Below are 20,626 nucleotides of genomic sequence, written 5' to 3' on the forward strand. Positions count from 1 at the left end.
GAATAAATTATGGTTCTATTCGATTAATTTATTACGTGCCTAGTTGAGCAGTTACATTTTTAATAACTTGCAAATGCAACCAAAATATATTAACATTTACAGGGCTCGCAAAATCGCTAGCCCGACGTCCCGGGGCTATTGTGCCTTGCAGTCGGGCTATCAAAATGCATCCCCGCCCTGCCCGTCGGGCTATCTTGACTTATAGGGAGGAAAAAATATATTTAAATGCTTATGCATTCTTTCACAGATTTGGATGGGTAATAATGGTGTATGAAATTCAGGCATTGGGTATTTAAATTACGTTTGAGCGCGTGCTCAAAGGTTTCATTTAAAAAGCAAAGCACTTCTTGCGTCACACACCTGTGTCCTCTATGTACTCAAACACATCTACAGCTGCAGGGATCAGGCGTAAAAGAGTCACCTGTACATTTCTTTCTGAAGGTCAGTGTTTCTGTTCATCTCCTGCTCCAGACGGGTATCCACTGACGACTTCTGCTCAGCAAGCTTCTTGGCTTTTTTCTTCTCAAGTTCCACCTAAAACACACACATATAAAACATTACTTACTATTCAAAAATTATGATATAGGCCATTTTTAGCTCATATTAATGCTTTTCCCACCAGCGTGGCAGCACCAGAATTTTTTATGATTTTCACAAAAGTAAAGAACAGATCCTTCTGCTATCTTTTTATAATCTCTCAAATATGAGTAGGTTTCTTCAAAAATAAAGCTGAGATAATTGCATTTTTGTAAAGGACTTTTGTTAGCATTCAGATTCAGAATGATGATCAAAACATACACAAAGTTTTTACTGTTTTTGGATTAGTGGATGCTACAGTGTTTTATAAGGTGGATACGAGCGCCACCTAGTGGATAATAGTGGAAATATGGACTCGTCATTGGCAGAGAAGCGTTTTCACCTAATTGAAGAGGTAACTCGTCAATGGCGGGGAAAGAGTTAAGATGGTTTGTTTTCGTAATTCCGCATGACATTTTTATATGTTACACTGCATGATTAAAACCTTGACTGGATGTATTGTTCGGATTAGATGATAATATTTTCTGGCACCTGATTGGTCAGTTCTACTTTCTCCTTTTCCAGCTCAGAGAGGCGAAGTCCAAGTCGCGAGCGGCTCTTTAGCTCCTCCTCCCACAGTGTCTGTGAGTCCTGGGCATTATGGGATAGCAGACTTTGCTTCTGCACCTGAGTAGAGGATTGTATCCGTGATTATTTACGTTAAAAACTACTACAGAAATCAATACTATTTTTATCATCATCCCCTTTCTCACAAATGGTCTCCATCACACATGAGACACACCAGATGTTTTACCTCTCGGTTCAGCTGATCTTCTAATGTCATCTTACTGCTTTGCAGGTTTGTTACGAGATCTTCCAAGCGATTTCTGACCTGAGCACAAAAACAAACACAGATGTCAGTAACCAGCATGTCCTTACTAAAGGTTTTTATGATAAAGTCTCTGAATTTATCAACAATCATCTTAGCAATCATGCACATAAAACTTTTCATGTCAAGATCCCAGAAACCAGAACTTGAGAGGAAGGACAGATGACTGATTTGAGACAGAATTTAATAAAAATCAAAAACTCAAAGGACGACCGTCACCAAAGAGAGCAGATATCCAACACGCATCTAGAGGAAAACTACTTGAAAGCAGTAACATTACACAAAAATATTGTGTAGTTTGATTCGAGCTGGAATAAGTTTTATAAAATCACAGAAAGACATCAAGCCCAGAAAAAATATAATTTTAGAGAAAGATAAAACTAAAGCTAGATGCTTAATACCAACCCCAACTCCAGGTGATGAATCTGACAGCTGTGAAAACAGGGACTTTACCGTCAGTTTACATAAAAGATTTTAACAACCTCCTCTCATAAATAAAAATACACCTTACTTCACAACCAAAGACAGAGAGAGTTTATCCAATGTCAAATGTGAAGCCCAGACTCATTATTACTGTATGTCTAAATCTGCCATCATTGGTTACATCAGGACATTTCCATGAGCTTTGACTCACCGCAGTCCCCTCCTGAACGCCCTTCTGTAAGACCTCCATACGACTGGACTGCTGTTTCACTGTAGCCTCCAGTCTGGCGTTTTCAATCTCTAACCTGCAGTGATGTTATAGTCACATTAAAAAGGGAGTTTTGTCATACTGACTTATTATTAACACATTTTAAGAGTTAGATTCCTCATGCTTAACATGGGTAAAGTGTCAAAAAAGCAGTTGGACGTGTGCTGGAGTATTTCTGTGCCGTATCCACTTCACCAGAGTTCATACAAGTTTCAGAAAGTATTTTTCGAACATGAAAGATTCATACGCAACAATCATGTTTTTTTATGGGCAATTTCTTTACAGGAAGTACAGTGTAAGTCCTTATATGGGCGCTTTGACCAGAATAGCGCACGCACACACCAACCAAGAGCTGACACGAAATCAACGTCACAGAAGAAGTGTGTTATTGTTTGTGAGGGTAATTTAAGCATGTTTAGCTTCCCAAAAAAAACAGCCTTATGGGTCATACACACCAAATGCGGGACATCGCGTAACTGGCTTTAGATTAGGGCTGGGTATCGATTCAGATGTTCCAGATCGATTGGATTTCGATTCACAAGCTATCAAATCAATTCGACTTCGATTCTCGTTCAATTTTCGATTCCGATTCTTGGGGCGATTTTTCTACTCGATTATAGATTAAAAAGAATATTATATTATATTATATTAGAATATTATTATATGTATTATATAATAGTAGAATATTATTATATATATTTTATTATATTAGAATATTGACTGAATGAATGACAGGCTCGCCTCTCGCTCCTTGGTAACATCGTGCAAGGCAAAAAATAGAGGGTGACAACTAGTGGAGAAGACTAGTAATTAGATTAACGTTAATCTTACGTTCAATGTTTGCGGAAATAAATATGGGCGGAAAAATCAACTTGTGGCCTTTGAAAATTAATTTGGATTGGCCACGTCAAAAAAAACATAAATCGAAAAATTATTTTTTGTGCCCAGCCCTACTCTAGATCAGGGGTTTTCAAACTGGGGGGTGGGGCCCCCAGTGGGGGCGCGAGATGGTGCCAGGGGGGCCCCAGTTTTATGACATTTTATAAAATACATTAATTTATCATGAATTCTGTGTAATTAAACATAAAAAAAATAAGGCTACTAACCAAAAGCACTACTTTTTTGTATAATTTAATATGTGTTTTAGTAAAATGTTGAGTTTAGAACAGTTTTTTGTCACAAATTTTCTTTGGGGGGCCGCGAAGGAATGCACCATACACAAGGGGGGCCGCACGCTGAAAAAGTTTGGGAACCACTGCTCTAGATTACTCGCGGGATTTAACTTCGTGTCATGCAAATTTTTCGCTTGAGTTGAATTTTTAAACTTGCGCAAAGACGCATTTGAGGAGAATAGCACATTTTTCGCGGCAAATGCGCCGTCCAATTTGCTTCATTCGCATTGCCCGGCGCCATGACACTTCTGATCGCGTCTTTGCATTGACTTTGTATGTAATCTATTCGCACAAATCATTGAACTCGTGTTTGGTGTGTATGCCCCATTATGGAAACAATGGATATAGTTTGTTCATCCAGGACAGCAGCGGAGTTGTGCGTGTGTGTTTGTTTAACGCTGGATTTCGTTAAAGGTCCAGTGTGTAGATTTTAGCGGCATCTAGCAGTGAGATTGTGAATTTCACCAACAGCTCAGTCCACTGTTCACTGAAACGCATAGAGAAGCTACAATAGCTGCCACAGGACAAACATGTTGTTGTTTAAGACAAAATACAGTAGTGCCAAAACGCAGTTTGTTCGTTTAGGGCTACCGTAAAAACATGGCGGCACAAAATGGCGACTTCCATGTAAGGGGACCCACGGTGTATGTAGATAAATATAGCTCATTCTTAGGTAATAAACACATAACAGTTCATTATGTAAGGTCTTTATACACCGCTGTTAATGTAGTTATGAAGATTATATTGCATTATATTGAAGATTATGTTACACACTGCACCTTTAAATGGGACAGTCCCAACCAGGTCATGAGTCGCACACAAAAAGTAAAACTGCATCAAATGTATGCGTTGTTTTTTTTTGCAATCATCGCTAATTGCATATAATTTAAAAGATACGAAGATGTAGTGAATAATAAGTTATCAGGAGATAGTTGGATAATGTTTTGTGTGTATTGCCTGCTCGCAACTCAGTCCATCTGCGGTATTCAGAATAAATCGGTACAGCTGATCTGTCTTTTATAAATTTGGTAAAACTAAAGACTCTTTGGATATATGAAAGATGTAATACTTCTCTATAGGTACTCAAGATTAGCATGAGATAAGCAGAAATATTGTGTGTTCTGGGAGCTTTATCCATTTAATCCTTTCATTGATTTACTAGTTGTCTGTACCTCTGCACCGCCTCCTCCAGCTGTTTAACCGTTTGCTCTTTGCCTGCAGACGCAGCCAGCGCCTCCTCTAGTTTTTGGGCGGTGATGCAGATTTCTCCCTCTTTCTCATCCAGACTATTCTTTAGTTGACCGATGCGTCTCTCAGCCTGGACGTGAAGCTCTTCAGACTCCTGCAGCTGAGACAACACAATATAAGATGCATTAGATATACTCTAGTCATGCATTTACATTTTATCCAAAGTGTCTGATAAAAGACAAAGCGATCATGGTACGCATTATTATCAGTATGCAAGTTCCCTGGGATCAAACCTATGACCTTTGCGTTGGTAACATGGGAACAAGTGTTAAATTAATGAACACTGCAGAGACAGAAGTGTGTTTCCTTTAATTAGATATTGATAACACTGTTAACAGCCGGCCATGCCGTGATTGGACGGTTTTTAGGAAGTTTAAGCTTGATTGACAGGTACCTTTCCCTTCAGTCTGTCCAGCTCTTTCTGCGTGCGCATCTTCTCCTCCTCCAGGTCATTACGGTATCGTGTGTTGACCTCCAGCGAGGCCTCACACATGGACAGCTTCTTCAAAGAATCGGCCAATTCTTGCTGTAGCTGTCTCAGAGATGCCTGACCAAAAAGACGAGGATTTAATTTACACAGCGAAAATCCAAGAGCAAAGTAATCTGATGTTAGTGACTCTACCTCTCTCTCGCTTTTCTCCTGCTCTAGTTTATAGTTTTGCTCTCTAATCTCACTGTTTGTCCTGGACAGCTCTTTGCTTCGCTCCTCCACCAGGTGGACTCTCTCCTCTCCGTCCGCTCGTAACTGATTAAGCATCTCGGCGAAGTTCTGCTGGCTGTCCGTAACGGCCTTGTCCTTCGCCGAGCCTTTGTTCAGCGCCTCCTCCAGCTTCTGTCGCAGCAGCGCACACTCGCTCTGAGCCTGGGCCAGCCTCTCCTGCATGGCTTCCTGTTTGGCTCCGGCACGGCTGGCCTGCTCGCGTTCGCTCAGTACCGCGGCCTCCAGGTCTTTGAGTTTGGCCTGGGCCTGGTCTTTCTCCCGGGCCAACGCCTCCAACAGCACACCCTTCTCGGTGACGGCCAGAGAGCTGCGATGGCACTCGTTCTCCAGGCTGTTGGCGCGTGCCTCTGCTTTGCTGAGTTTTTGGGAAAGTGATTGTATGGTGTCTCGCTGGGCGTTGGACTCGAAGGTGTGCTTCTCCTGAGACCGCTGGTGTTCCTCACGTTCTCGCTGGAGGGTGCGTTCGGCTTCTGTGCGTGAGGCCTGATAGGTTTAACAAATACATAAAGATAAACTGACACAGAGTTGAGCATTTGGTTATGTGAAGCACCAGCCCAAAATCTCCATTCAAAAAACTTTTAGATATAAAATCGAATAAAAGATCTAACCTGACACCTTTCGGCCTCATGTAGCGCCCCCTGCAGTCGGGCTCTGTTCGCCTCAGCCTCTGCCTCCAGCTGCTGCCTCGTTTGTCTCTCATGCTCCAGTTTGGCCCCGATCACGGAGCATTCGGCTTTCAGTGCACTCAGCTGACCGTTATACTGGAAGACAGTCTGAGTTAAAGCCTCATCGCTCAATTTCAGGTCCCTGCGAGCGTCCTCCAGTCTCTCACGCAGGGCGTCTCTCTCTTCAGCCAGTCGCGACTCTTCTTGCCGACTATGAGACTGAGAGCGGTCCAGCTCGGCCCGAGCACCGTTCAGCTCATCGTGAAGTGCTCGGTTCTGCTGCAGCAGCTCACGCTCGCGGTCCGAGGCCTCCGTCAGCTGAGACATGGCCTAGGCACATGAAAAAGATTTTAATAACATGTTTCTTATCACTTATAAACTTGAAAAACTGTAAAACACTGAATGCAGCCTCATTATAACAGCATGGGTTGGATTTCACAATAAGCGGAAGTGCATGTCATTAGGACAAAGCCTGAAAATCTGACCAATCACGTGTCAGGAAACTATGATACATAAAACATGTTGATACAATTATATTTTTGTCTATCACATCAATGACTGTAAAGCTATGACATCACTGATATCCTGGAGGGCCTCTGTCCTGCAGAGTTTAGTTCCAACCCCAATTAAACACTTCTAAAAAAATCGAATTCAAGTCTTCAGGATTACTTGGAAATGAAATTCAGGTGTGTTTGGTTAGGGTTGGAACTAAACTCTGCAGGACAGTGGCCCTCCAGGACCCAGGGTTCCCCACTCCTGCTGTAAAGGTATGACATTACTGACATCATTGCATTTATTACTGTAAAGGTATGACATCACTGATTTCAGTGCACACGTGACTGTAAAGCTATGAAATCACTAATATCAGTGAACATGTGACTGTAAAGATATAACATCACTGATAACAGTGCACACATGACTGTAAAGATATGACATCACTGACATCATTGCATATATTACTGTAAAGCTATGACATCACTGATATCAGTGCACACGTGACTGTTAAGCTATGACATCACTAATATCAGTGCACACGTGACTGTAAAGCTATGACATCACTGATATTAGTGCACACCTGACTGTAAAGATATGACATCACTGCAGATGTGGCTGTAAAGCTATGACATCACTGCAGGTATCAGTGCACACATGACTGTAAAGGTATAACATCACTGACATCACTGCTTATATTACTGTAAAGCTATGACATCACTGCACATGTGACAGTAAAGGTCACGGCAATGTGTAAGGGGTTGTGTACACCAAAACTGGACAACGGCGAATGCCAATTCAGCTGAGTGCCAGCTTTCTTCAGCTAAGCGCTTTGGTAGCTCTGGTACGTCAGCTGTGAGACAGTCGGTTGCTGTGATACTTGTCCCGCCCCACCTCCACTGTGATTGGACGGCCACGTGAGAACTGACATTGACGAGCGGAGCTTTTCTTCCAAAGTTGAACATTTTTCAACTCTCGGCGCTGAGCACAGAAAAACTGCCGGGCGCCGGTTTTCAGCGCGGAAGAAAACCGCTAGCTGCTGGCTTATTTGAAAAACGCAGAGCTTCCATTGGAAACTATTGAAAACATGCGCTGGCCGCGGGCGTAAAAGTTTTGGTGTGCACAACGCCTAAATGAATTTGTCAGCAATGAACACAGGAGAAACATTTCTCAAGGTTTCATATTCTAGGATGCAAATGCTTTGGATATGAATTTCTACAGATAAACCAACATATAGTATCAGTCACATGACATACAGAGATGGTCACATGACGGGACAGTGGTACCTCGTTGCTTTTGTTGAAGTTTCTGAGGTTTTCCTCCTCGATGTCCTGCTGCTTGCGCAGATGGTTGTTGAGTAATTCCTCATGAAGGGTGCGAGCGCTGCGCTCATGAGACAGAAGACGCTGAGACTCATCTCTGTCCTCCTCCAGCTAATCACACAAAAACAGATTTTATTCAACTTCAACAACACCCTAATGGAAAACCCAACCAGACTGAGATGGTTGCTTGTTTAATAAGGTGGTCAAGACAGATTATCAGATCTTGGACTTCATCAACAAACCATCTACCATTTCCCAAACTCCAGCCTCAGTATCACCTGTTTGATGCTGTTCTTCAGAGCTCTGATCTCCAGTTCCAGACTCCGGGCTTTCAGGTCGGCTTTGTGCCGCTCCTCGGCTTCGGCCCGCTGCTGCTCCTCTTTCCTCTGGAGCTGCTCGCGAGTTTTATTGTAGAGCATCAGAGCGCTCTGATGTTTCTCCTGCTCCTGTCTCAGCAGGAACCTTCATCAGAAAGGATAGAGAGTCAGAGGCAATGCTTGAAATGTCAAAAAAATATTTATATATTAAGCATGCAAAATAAAACTAAATGGTAAAAAAACATGTATGCATGCTTCGAGCTCACTTGAGATTGTTCATGTCAGTCTCCAGCTCCAGTTTGAGATGTTCCAGGTTGGATTTGCTGCTTCTCATCTCGTCCAGCAGGATGCTGAGCTCACTGCGTTCCTGCTCCAGCTGTGTGGTTTTATCGGCCAGGCGGCCGTGTCGGTCTCGTTCTCTCTGGATGGTTCGCTCATACTCGTGAAACATGTTTTGTAGTTTTACAACGCTCACTGAATCTGTAGGGTAAACAAAAATACACGATTCACCACCTGAAAGTCTCCATTTACTGTTAAATATCAGATAGAGCTATTAAAGAAATATCATTTGAGATTGAGACAGACTCACCCAGATAGCTGGAGTCGAGCTGTTTAAAGAGCAGGGAAGCGTTACGGTATCCAGATACTGGAGTCTCCAGATCCTCAGTGGCCGTGTCGGAAGACTGGGTGAGATCTTCAAAATCATCTCCCATCTCCGGTTCTCCGTCAGTCTGCGTGAGGAACAGACACTTTAAACAAACACTGAAACATTACAGAAGAGGTGTACGACATTTTCTCATGAATGAAGCTCACCTGCTCTTTCTTATGCCTTAAAGATGGAGATCTGTAAGAAGAGAGGAGTACAGATGAGTAAATATCATCACAATGTAAAATCTATTCCCACTGTCAGGCATGATTGGTCTCATGAAGAGGATATAATGCAGTATTCTCTGTCCATACATCACCTTTCTTTGCTTTTGGGGATTAGTTAATGTCATAATTTGTCTCATATTGTTATATACAGTCCCGGTTAAAAGTGATGTCCAACTTTGACAAACTGAATTTATAAGAAATTATGCACAATGCAACTGAGTCAAGGCCCAGGAGAATGACTAAAAAAATATTGCGAGAGAATCAACAAATATTAAAAATTGTAGTCAATGTATGCTTGATTTCTCCTGCGCTTCATTTCTGAATGCATTTTTTGTATATTCGAACAAATCCCACATTTCATCATATGCTATAGTTTGCCTTTTGACCAGATAAATATGTGTTTTTGTATCACACACCTCCTATTTTAATGTTTTAATTAAATCTAAGGGTGCATTAAAACAAATATTACACAAATACCCATCTCTGGCCAAAAATATATATATTAAATATATTCTAAATAAATATTGTAGAAAGTAATGGTCAATTGAATATATTTTTTATTTGGAAATATATTTAGTTTTAACTTTATATATTAAAAAAAAAAATTCAAGGGCAAGCAAATACATTTCTAATTTTACATCCCATATGGCAAAAAATTTATTGTAAATGTAAAATGTAAAAAGTTATTTTTCTAGAGTATATTTTTGAAGTTGAAAATATATTTAATTTTAACTTTTTAAAACAGGTATGTTTACAGGTTCGTAACAAAAAATGTTTTTCTTTCAATGCAATGTGAATATATTTTTTTTTGGATTGAAATATATGGTGGGGTAAACATATTTTTAATGCTTTAAAATGTATTTATTTTTAAAATATATTTCAAAATATTTGCAGAATTTTTGGCCATTTTTGTATATTTTGAAATATATTTAACAATATATATATCTAAAAACATATATCTAAATATATATATATATATATATATATATATATATTGCCATATGGGTATAACCCTTTCGGACAACATTTTTAGCCACTACTGTATATAAAAACACAGTATATACAATATGAACAAAAAAATTGAAGAAAAAAAAGTTCAATTAGAAGGAAATTGCATTAAAAGCATGCAAATACTGCATGTATACCTCCTGTCCTCCTCTGACAGCTCACTTAAAGTACTATCATCAAAGACAGACTCAATGTCTCCATTATGGCGGGTCACAGGTCGTGGAGGTTTGCCCAGCAGTGGGGGAGCTACATGGAGATTTCGGGCTTGGTTATCTAACATTTTCTTTTCCTCCTCATCCTCATCATGTGCTGGAGCCCTGTTAGTGCTGAGGGGGCACACATCTCATTATGAAGTTGAAATGAAAAAGACATATCAACGCATCAGGAAGCACTACACATATTTTTGTCAAATCGGATGCTACCTAAAGGATTTCTATATGAAATACATAAACACAAAAATTTATTAAAATTCAAAACAAGATATTTTTCAAATGTTTTTCCAGCACCTGGCGGTCTTTGGCCAGTGCTAAGCAACAAGAGTTGAAAAACATTTAACTTTGGGTACAACACAGAGCTTGTCAATGTCACTTTTTACTCAGTCGTCCAATCACAGTAGAGGAGGAGCGGGACAAATACCACCCCAACCAACCGGTGCATCACGTACAACGACTAAAACAAAACGATCATAGCAACTAAAGAGCTCAGCTGAAGAAATGCTGGCTGTGTGTCCACATTTTTTTCAGCTTAGGAGATTTGGTTTTTTAATGTCAGTTGCTGCCGTTTTTAAAAATGCAGTGTTCCTATCGCAAAAAAATTGGAAAATTACGCTAGACCAAAGATATTTAATGTTAACAAGATGTGTTACTAGTATTAATATAAATGGGGGTATCACAACAGTCAGTATGGTCGCTCTAGTCCCGCCATCTAATAAAAAGAGCCAATCGTCAACCGTTAAAGAATGACATCACCTGGGGGAGGGACGCGTTGCAAATATGGCAGCGCAGTTGCGCGACTTCCTTTAAAGGACTGGCTTGACTCAGTAAAAAGCTTTAGTGGAGACACATAAAGCATAAAGGTACAAAAAAGGTTGTACGTGGTGCAATTAACATTTGGATCACAATCTTTAATTTTTATTAAACTATTTTTAATTTTAGTTAGTAATGTTGATGGTATGTACATCTTACGAAAAGGTAATACACAAGTGTTTTGATAGCACTATGAATGTAACAGATTTTTTGCAGTTGATAATGTTAACGTACTTAGTGTAGATTTTAATAATATTTAAATATTTTATTTTTTTTAATATATATTTGTACTATTTTGTATTAATTTGTTTTGCTGAAGTAAAAATTGTGAAAAGTGCTATAGAGCTCATGCAAATGATTAAGGGGTTTGGCATCAGCACAAACGGGTTAAAATGAAAAATTATAATATAAAAAGTTTCAGTAATGTGAGATATATACCGTCTTGGACTTCTTGTCAGGTGTCTTGATGAAACACTATCCTTTTTTCTTTCACCAGATACTCTTTCCTGAGGTTTTGAGTTGCCAAAGTTGGTGTCAGTTTTCCTTCCCTTTCCTTGATCAAGTTCATCTCCTACTCTGGATCCTTCAGTATCCCACAAAACACTGTTCTGATGTTCTCCTCTCATATCATCAGCCTTGTCACCCTAAAACACAAGATAATATTTGTTAAAAGAAGGATTAAAATGTACAGACATATAAAAAGATATTACACTTATGTGCATATGGAGATGTTTAGGAAAGTATGGATGAAACAAATATCGAAGTCAGTTGATCGTGCAAAAACATTTCAGGAACAAGACAACACTTCACAAACAAAAATACCACACATCTTTTTTTACATAAAAAGAAGAAGAAGCTCTAAGGACTAAAACACTTCAACCCAAAGTCAACAGAGACCCACAGAAGGTTAAAATGGTTGTGGAGAAGCTTCTCTGTTGAGAGACATCATGAAAACACAAACTAGATCTTCAAGAAGATGAGGAGAGATCTTCAGACAGATGAAGGAAACCATAAGTGACACACACACAACAGATGAGGTGCGGACTGACGCCCATGTGCTGTCTCAAGGGTATCATTTGACACCAGCACAAAAAATAAGCAGATAAATATTTAATATGTGACACACTGTAAAAATGCAGTTCAGGTCACACTGACACATCACAAAGTTAAGACAGATACAGGACAAGATGGACAAATGAAGGACCCCATGAAATCTGAAAACGCTTTGGCTGTTACTGCAGCTTTAAGGTCATCTATACCCTAGCACACTCCTAAAAGATCAAATAAAGTACTTTTTAAGAAAAACTAAGAAAGTAATCCATTTCACAGGGTCTTCACGAAAGACATGAAAATGTTAATGATCATTACTGAACAGTTCTGTCATTTGACCATCAACAGCTGAAGAGTCTTAAAAGATGACTGAAAGATGATGCTTGAGTTTGAGATAAAGCAAAGGATGAGGCAAAGGAAAATATTAGTCTCTAAAAACTACTCCAGACATGTCCTGCTGGTGTCCTACCTCATGTCTGGACGTCCGCAGGCCCTCCTCACCCTCATCAGAGTCAGAAAAGGGCACGTCCAGAATTTTAGGTGGGACGTCCAGCTCACTAGGAGCAAGCAATGAGGTTCTGTGACACTTCTCATCTTTAGACTTTTCATCAATGTTGTTTTCTGATTCTGATGGACACTTAGTATTTGCTTTGGTTCCAATATCTGCAGAAAAATCTTCATCAGAAGAGGAAGAGCCCTCTTGTTGGACCTCATGCCTGAGGAGCTCTGGGATTAATTGAGGATCACTGGTAAGGCTGTCCTGATGAAGGTCTGCATCACTGATCTCAACGCTCGTCGCCCTTTGAGAGTTTTCTTGAGGTTCCTCAATCTGTGAGTCTTCCAGACCGGACTCTCTCTGCTCAGGAATGGGCAAAAGTACGGCGCTTCTCGCACGAGCAGCGGGACGCACAATCGGCTCACCTTCTTCCTCACTCGAATCTTCAACTTCTGCTACAACATCCAGCTCTTCATCTCCACTGCTGTGCTTTTCTTCATTCCCTTGAAGCTCCAAAAGGTCATGATGTTGTTTGGGATCCAGCTCCCCAAATCTCTCTTTTAGTTCAGCGGTCACATTTCTGTATTGAGATTTGGTCTCCTTTTTATCATTCTCCACCCAAATCTTCTCATAACGTTCCTCCCAGGGAATGTCACCAGCGTTCTCCAAGTTTATTTTCTCCTCTTCTTCAGCAAAGACTGGAAGCTCAAATGGATCATTGGTATGTGGGCTACCTATATCTACAGAAGATGCTGGTAACGTCTTCCTTGCCTTGGTTTGCAAAAGAATACAACCAACAATGAAAAACAAAACAAGGGTCTGAAGGACTTTAGTTGAACATCTGACATGAACGTGTTTAATAACAACATTTACAGTTTGTCACAAAGGTTACTCATGCTTTAAAGGGGACATTTAAGAAGACTTTTTTAAGATTTAAAATACATCTTTGGTGTCCCCAGAGCACATGTGTGAAGTTTTAGCTCAAAATACAACACAGATAATTTATTATAACATGTTAAAATTGCCATTTTGTTGGTGTGAGCAAAAATCTGCTAAATGTCAGTGCCGTTGTTGGATAGTGTGCATATTAAAGGCGGAGTCCACGATGTTTGAAAAACGCTTTGGAAAAGAAGACGGGCCGACTACCAAAACACACTTATAGCCAATCAAATTAAATCAAATGCCGGGTTGCGTATGTGTGGGGCGGGTCTATCAACAGAAGGTCCAGATTCTATTGGGGTAGGGGCGTGTTTGTTCAGGTGATTTCAAATATCAACATTGGCTTTCAAACATCATGGACTCCGCCTTTAAGGGGCGGTATATCCCCTTCTGACATCACAAGGGGAGCAAATTTCAAAGACCTATTTTTTCACATGTTTGAAGAGAATGGTTTACCAAAACTAAGTTACTGGGTTGATCTTTTTCACATTTTCTAGGTTGACAGAAGCCGTGGGGACCCAATTATAGCACTTAAACATGGAAAAAGTCGGATTTTCATGATATGTCAACACATTTAAGATACCAGATTTGTATTATGTACACAAAAAGGTTTCATGTACTGAACTATGTAATAAATCATCACTTCATAAACTCAAGAACTCTTTTCCCAAAGTTCCAAGTCTTTTCAAACACTCGAATCCCAGAAAGAGGCGGAGTTAATGTTAATTGTATAAATTCCACCTGCCTGATCTTCACGTTCACTAGTGCCTGAGCTCCTGTCACTTTCATCATCTTCTGTTGTGTGTTCCTGTCGAGGACCTGAAGAGAAAACCTACATTATTACATTATAAATTATATTATTACATTAAATGAGATGTGTAATATCCTAATAACTTTACCTGCATCAGGTTCTGTGATGTTTGGCAGTGAATTAGTTATCTTGGCTGGACTGGAGGCGTCTGTATCCCAGTCAGATTCTGAACAATGTATGAGTTAATTTTATTATTTGACATCTTCAAATAGTATTGTTTTACCATTGTACACATCTACAGTACCTTCACTCTCTGGTCTCTGATTTGAGTCCAGGCGGAGTCGTGGCAGTGGGCGTGGCTTTGAGCCGGCATCTGCGTAGAGAGATCGTGGGCTAGGTAGAGGTGTCGTGGACTTGTTTGTCTCTGGATGTGTGTCTTTAACTTCTATGGAGTTCTCGTCCTCGTCCTGTTCCAGTGGTGTGATGGGGAACGCCGGGGCTGGTTGGTCAGGTTCCTCCTCCATCTTATAAACTGGAAAGTTCTTACTGGCCTTACTGGTGGTGCTGGCCGAGTCCCAGTCTGAAGCATCTGTCAGGAGCAGAGAAAACAACATCTCATTTTCACCAAAAGCATATTTAAGTATAGAGCTTCTATGTCTGCATTATCAACCATCTTTTCTAATGCACCACGGCTTTGATGATAGCACGCATAGGCAAAACTATAAATGTTTACGGAAGTACACAGGGCACAAGCGCTTAAGTATCTGACCTGAAGGGCGAATTGCTTTGAATGAGACAAACACAAAAACAAAGAAATGAGACTGTTAGTAAAATGGGAAGATTGATTCAGATATTAAAGATTTAGAGATATCAAAATTACCTTCGAGATCATCAGCATCTCCCAAACCCAGCTCTTCCATGAGGTCTGTAAGAAAACCAGTGAGGTTTGAATATGAAATCAGAAATGTTACAAGATATTATCATTAGTTAAAACTGTACAACACCTGTTTTCTTAGCAGCTTCTTTTGAATCCATCAGTTTATTGAGAACAGACACCGGCTCCCTTTTTATCACTTTGGGCTGCAACAAACAATGTTACATTTTATTTAAAACTTGAATTACAAATTTTAAGGCAGCATTGTATTTAAATTCCTCATATTGTCATCAATATCTCATTTTTGATTTCAGAAAATGCAGAAAACTGACAGAGATTACATCATTGTTTTCTTTAAATACTGAATTGTGATTGGTCGTCTGCTCAAACATGTTTTAATTCAAAATTGTGACTGGCCCTTTTATACTACATCTGCTTGAGATGATCTTGGTATTTCATTCAGGAAATATAAATCAAGTGCTCAAAATAATGCTTACCGGTATTTCTATCTCCTTCTCTTCCTCATCATCCTCATCATTTCTTAAAACTGAAAAGCAAACGGATATGACATTCAAAACTTTTCCCAAAAACTACAACAAGTAGCAGAAACATAAATATTAATGTACAGACACAGGTCCCCATGTAGCAGATGTGCATGCATGCACATGCAAAAATGGAGGTCATCTTAATCCATTAAAACACATTTGAGCTGTTCAACATGAGACACAATGATGGACCACCCCAACATTAGCAAGTATTAGTGGAGCATCGTCAAAGACTTTACAACATGCCATGAACGCACGAATGACGTATGGGAAATCGAAAAGTGCAATGCAATGCAAGGCGACTGTAACAGAGATGCTGCAGGTGATTATGGGTAATCCAGCAGGACAACAGCCAATCATGATGCAGCACAGAATGCCTACCCACAGTCCTGCAGCCTCCTAGCTGGTCTATACTTCCCAAAAAATTAACATTCCTCCCTCGGCTTACAAAGGAAGGAACGTATAAGAAGTCTATAAAGGAATTTAATAATATTATAATTATGAATAACTCTGTGCATCACTTTGCGCATTATGATTGATTAATCTTAATTAAGCAAAGCCATGGAAAATGTAAATCTCTTCTGCATATTTTTAAGCATGAAATGGTTGCAGAAGGCAACGAAGGCAAAGTTATTATGGTATATGTAATAATATTTTAGCACAGTAAAGAATATCTCAATAGGCTTACACACCTTCAGGGCTCTCTTCGCATACACTGGACATGGATCTGTGGGATTTGGCAGGATGAGGTTTCTTTGTCGGACTCTCAGAACCGGACTAAAAAGAGATAAAATGACAACAGACGTAAGAATGAAATGCACACATAGAAACCTCATGAACTACATTATGTACTGTACTTGAAGTACCATATGATTTTTAGCAATGTTAATGTTTCAATAAATCAAATTTAAACTAGTTTTTAATTAGAGTTTAATTAATGAATTGCTATCACAATCTCACGTCACTCCCTGCAGTACCATCATGCAACACTAGGTGATATCTGATAACCCTCGGTGTTGAGAATCCTGTTTTCATGGCAAATTACGGCAAATGGAAACACAATAATTTCTCATAAACTTCCATATATCGCCAAAATGTTTTTACGTGTGGGTGAGGTGGTTTTTCATGAAAATTCGAAAAAAGAAATATATCGCACAACTGCAATTGAAAACGGTTTTTTTCCTCGGATTTACAGGTCACCAGACATGCGTAAAAGCAACATGATCATTTTTTAAATATGGCGCGGTATGTTTAATTGAATGACAAGACAGAAGAGGTGTGTTAGACTTCATTTAGCATTTATTTAGTCACAGGAACCGTCAAGTGTATGACATCAAAATACTGCGATAGCAATTCGGGAGTCGACTGCTCTGTATGCTTTTGAGTTACTTTCACTGTATTTTAATGTCTTCTGCATGTCGGTAGTTTTTGGCCGACATTTACAAAATAACGCTAAAGTTTTGCGCAAATTGAATGGAAACGCAGCTAGTGAGTGCTTTGCACTTAAACCAATTCCAGTTTAAACCTTTTTCCCAGCATTTTTCTTAGGGGGCACCACCAAAAGCTTTTACGCCTGCGGCCGGCGCATGTTTTCAGTTGTTTCCAATGTAACCTTGGCGTTTTTAAAAAAGCTAGCAGCTAGTTGTTTTTTTCCTGCTGAAAGCCGGCGCTCAGCAGTTTTCAGCTTTTAGCCCTGAGTGCCGTGAGTTAAAAAAGATTCAACTTTGGGTGAAAAGCTCCAATAGTCAATGCCAGTTCTTACACGGCCCTCAAATCACAGTGGAGGAAGGGTGGGACAAATATCACAACAACCAACCGGCGCATCGTTCAACGACTGATAAACAAAGCAGGAAGCATCATAGCAACCAAAGCGCTCAGCTGAAGAAAGCTGGCGGTCGGTAGAAATAAAGGTATCCGCTTGGCGTTTTCAGCCGTGTTTTAAAGCTTCGGTGTGCACGGCCCTTGGAGTGCCTTGTCAGAACTGACTTTGACAATCGGAGCTTTTCACCCAAAGTTGAATTTTTTTTACTCACGGTGCTCAGTGCAGAAACAACGCAGAGCGAGCTACTGTTTTTCTTTAAAAACGCTGCGCTTCCATTGGAAACAACTAAAAACATACACTGACCGCCGGTGTAAAAGCTTTGGTGTGCATGCCCCCTAACATATTCCGTACCTCCGAGTCCCAAGGAGAGTCGTTGTGTTCATCTTCCTTCTCAAGGCCCAACTCAGAAAGGAAATCTGAAAATAACAAGAATAGGGTTTCTAGTCACAAAGCTACCTCGGTGTGTTTATAAAGACTTGATGATGACATGGTTACTGACCGCCAATGACTTGTAAGGAAAATTTACCCCTTTGCTTATCTTTGGTAGTTCCACCATTTTGAGGCTTTTCACACAGTTTCTCCTGTTCTTTCTTTTCATCCTCCTCTTCTTCTTCTTCATCCTCCTCCTCTTCATCCTCTGTGGAGGATTCCTCCTGTTTAAAGAAATGAATTTCCTATCATTACAAACTTAAACCAATCTGAGCAAGCTGGAGAACCAACAAGAAGCGTATTAGTTAAATAGCATACTTAAAACAACATTTAACATAAAAGAAAGAAATGGTGGGACGGGCGAGGACAGATCTGCCAGGGCTACCATATCTAAAAGCTACAACTACAAACTCTTAATTCTAACCATCACCTCCCAAATACCTGCGAATATCTTTGCTTTGTAAGTCTTTCTTCCATTACATACTCATTTACACCGATCTGTCTGTTCGATTGCTCATAGTCTTCCTCAATAATGTCTTCTCCATCCGAATCAGAAGTGAGATTGACTTCATCTATGATCGTGTAGGGAATCTCTTCTAGTACAGCCGGTTCTTTTTCAAACACATCTTTTGGACGTTCATCAGCAAAGTTGCCCTTAACAAAATGATTACACTGAGGAGAGTCTTGATTTCTAGCAACGTTTGACTCTTGATTCGAATCCTCTGATAGATGCATAACTGTTGAAGGAGATGGTCTGTTTAAGATCTTCTCCTCAGATGTGGAGGCCCTTGTAGTCTGTGGTTGACTTGCAGACTGGATGTCAGGACATTCATCAATGCATTCGCTGTCTTCTCGTGATACAGAATCATTTTCAGATACTTTGACTGAACCACTTGCAAAATCATACTGCATTTGATTCACTCGGCTATCTGATTCTTCCTGTTTATTGTCATTTACATATTGGTCTTCATCACTTTGATCATCACATCCAACAATCATGGACACGGGTATGGCTCCACTGTCATCAATCTGATCCATGTGTACAGATTCTCCGTGTAAACAGTTCTGGGAATGGAGCTCAGGAGGATCTAGTGATGGTTTCTGAACCAAAAAGTGAAGCTTTTCGTTCTCCATGAGTTTATTTGGTGGGTCCGTGTTTGATGCTTTCTCTTCTCCATCACTTTTATCTGAGCCGGACCCCCAGGAAACCTCTGGACTGTCTGGTTCATGTAGTGCCATTAACAAATTTGTTGGTTTCTTTATTTTAGCTTCTTCCTCCTCTTCCACATCATCCCAATCATCATCATCTGCAGTAGTTGTGACCTTAGGAGGTGTAGTAGAAATATTGTGGCATTCAGGATTATTTACTTCATTGCTGGGGTAAAGATCTGGAATATTATCTGGGGCTATTCTTTGAGAGTCATCACCTTCAAGATGTCTCACCAGCACCTCATCTTCATCACCATCCCAATCATCTTCATTGTCACTATTTCTCTTTGAAGTTCTGTCCTCATTTTGTAAAGACGTTTTGAATTTTGCAGGTAGTTTTGGACTTTCATTGGTATCCTCGTTTTCATCTTCATCAGAAAATCTCGCCTCAACCCTGACTGCTGACACGAGACAGTCATCTTCTAAATGAAGAAACCCTAGCATTGGACCTTCATAAACTGACGCTTCGGGAATTGCTTGATTTACACTATCCGGTTTCTGAGAAATGTCTGCTGACGCCTCTTGCTCTGCATGTTCTCCATCTGTTCTTACCTCCAGAGGATGGTACTTCAAGACATTGTCCTCCATCATGTCCATCTCAATATTTTTATCAGTCTTATCATTTATTTGATCAAGTTCTGATGGGAGTAGAGCCTCAGTAAGATCTGGAGATAATTTAGGAACATCTACTGTCTCACCATCAATGGTATCTTCAGTTTCTTCCTCTTCATCGTCTTCCTCTTCTTGCTCAGAATCACTATCATCTTCACCTTCTTCATTCTGATCGTCATCTTCATCGTCACTGTCTTCATTATCATCTTCTTCTTCTTCCTCTTCACAGTCATCATCATCCTGCTCACCTTCATCATCCTCATCATCTTCTTCTTCATCAGATTCTTCCTCTGGACTTTCATTTCCTTCCACATCTAGATTTCTACCAGAGGGCAACTCACTTTGCCCACCTTTCCCAGCAGGATGAAATGGGTTGAATGAAAAGGAGAAAAAAATTGAAGAGTTAGACATCGTCTGAAACAAAGACACCATGAGGGTTACCTTATAAGTGTTGCTGAATGGGTCGGAGCTCATCTGGGATGGGTGGGGTAAAGAAGCAGGTAAGGATGCTACGGGAAGTTGGGTTGAGGAGCTGCGGGAAGGGAGGGGTGGATACTTTCCAGCTTTTCCCTCACTCTCTGACTCTGATCCGCTCCAGGATTTGACTGGATTCGCTATGTCTACAGGAACATACATTGAAAGGCAATGCTCAGTACGCCTTTAAGTTAAAAGAGCCAATCGCCTCATCTCATTTTGCTAGAATGCATATGCACATCTGCTAAAAAATCATTTTAATATTTGATACGTAAGCACAGCCAACAGTTTTGCATGTCAGTAACATAGGAAAAGTCGCCAGGTGAACTGAGTTATATTAAAGGAACTACTCTACAGGACAAGGCTTCAAAATACTGCACAACCACAATGCAAAACGAGCATCATACAGACGTATAGGTTTACCCTCGATCTTTTCTCTTTTGGAGGCACTTATGAGTTTCTTCAGGTTTACTTTCTGTTTCTGTA

The 20,626-nt window shown here is 40.2% G+C and overlaps 1 protein-coding gene across 4 annotated transcripts in view; it reads right to left on the bottom strand.

The window, feature by feature from the left end:
- Positions 1-20,626, bottom strand: part of LOC141362444 (uncharacterized) — a 31,647-nt gene that overhangs the window by 7,217 nt on the left and 3,804 nt on the right. For 3 of the 4 annotated variants that reach the window (XM_073864528.1, XM_073864530.1, XM_073864529.1), the window contains 29 exons: positions 20,564-20,621; positions 20,108-20,286; positions 17,943-18,069; positions 17,768-17,832; positions 16,287-16,371; positions 15,976-16,065; positions 15,547-15,596; positions 15,180-15,255; positions 15,056-15,100; positions 14,480-14,764; positions 14,324-14,401; positions 14,170-14,243; positions 12,459-13,256; positions 11,378-11,583; positions 10,052-10,240; positions 8,847-8,877; positions 8,623-8,764; positions 8,300-8,513; positions 7,995-8,178; positions 7,681-7,827; positions 5,846-6,232; positions 5,139-5,720; positions 4,911-5,063; positions 4,441-4,616; positions 2,040-2,133; positions 1,811-1,837; positions 1,331-1,408; positions 1,069-1,203; positions 422-534 (listed from right to left, as the gene is read on the bottom strand). In XM_073864528.1, coding sequence (XP_073720629.1) covers positions 422-534; positions 1,069-1,203; positions 1,331-1,408; positions 1,811-1,837; positions 2,040-2,133; positions 4,441-4,616; positions 4,911-5,063; positions 5,139-5,720; positions 5,846-6,232; positions 7,681-7,827; positions 7,995-8,178; positions 8,300-8,513; positions 8,623-8,764; positions 8,847-8,877; positions 10,052-10,240; positions 11,378-11,583; positions 12,459-13,256; positions 14,170-14,243; positions 14,324-14,401; positions 14,480-14,764; positions 15,056-15,100; positions 15,180-15,255; positions 15,547-15,596; positions 15,976-16,065; positions 16,287-16,371; positions 17,768-17,832; positions 17,943-18,069; positions 20,108-20,286; positions 20,564-20,621 — 4,868 coding nt within the window. The remainder of the gene's footprint in view (positions 1-421; positions 535-1,068; positions 1,204-1,330; positions 1,409-1,810; positions 1,838-2,039; positions 2,134-4,440; positions 4,617-4,910; positions 5,064-5,138; positions 5,721-5,845; positions 6,233-7,680; positions 7,828-7,994; positions 8,179-8,299; positions 8,514-8,622; positions 8,765-8,846; positions 8,878-10,051; positions 10,241-11,377; positions 11,584-12,458; positions 13,257-14,169; positions 14,244-14,323; positions 14,402-14,479; positions 14,765-15,055; positions 15,101-15,179; positions 15,256-15,546; positions 15,597-15,975; positions 16,066-16,286; positions 16,372-17,767; positions 17,833-17,942; positions 18,070-20,107; positions 20,287-20,563; positions 20,622-20,626) is intronic. The other variant, XM_073864531.1, reaches the window with a different exon arrangement.

This window comes from Misgurnus anguillicaudatus, unplaced genomic scaffold (assembly GCF_027580225.2).
Source record: "Misgurnus anguillicaudatus unplaced genomic scaffold, ASM2758022v2 HiC_scaffold_27, whole genome shotgun sequence".
Lineage (NCBI taxonomy): Eukaryota > Metazoa > Chordata > Actinopteri > Cypriniformes > Cobitidae > Misgurnus > Misgurnus anguillicaudatus.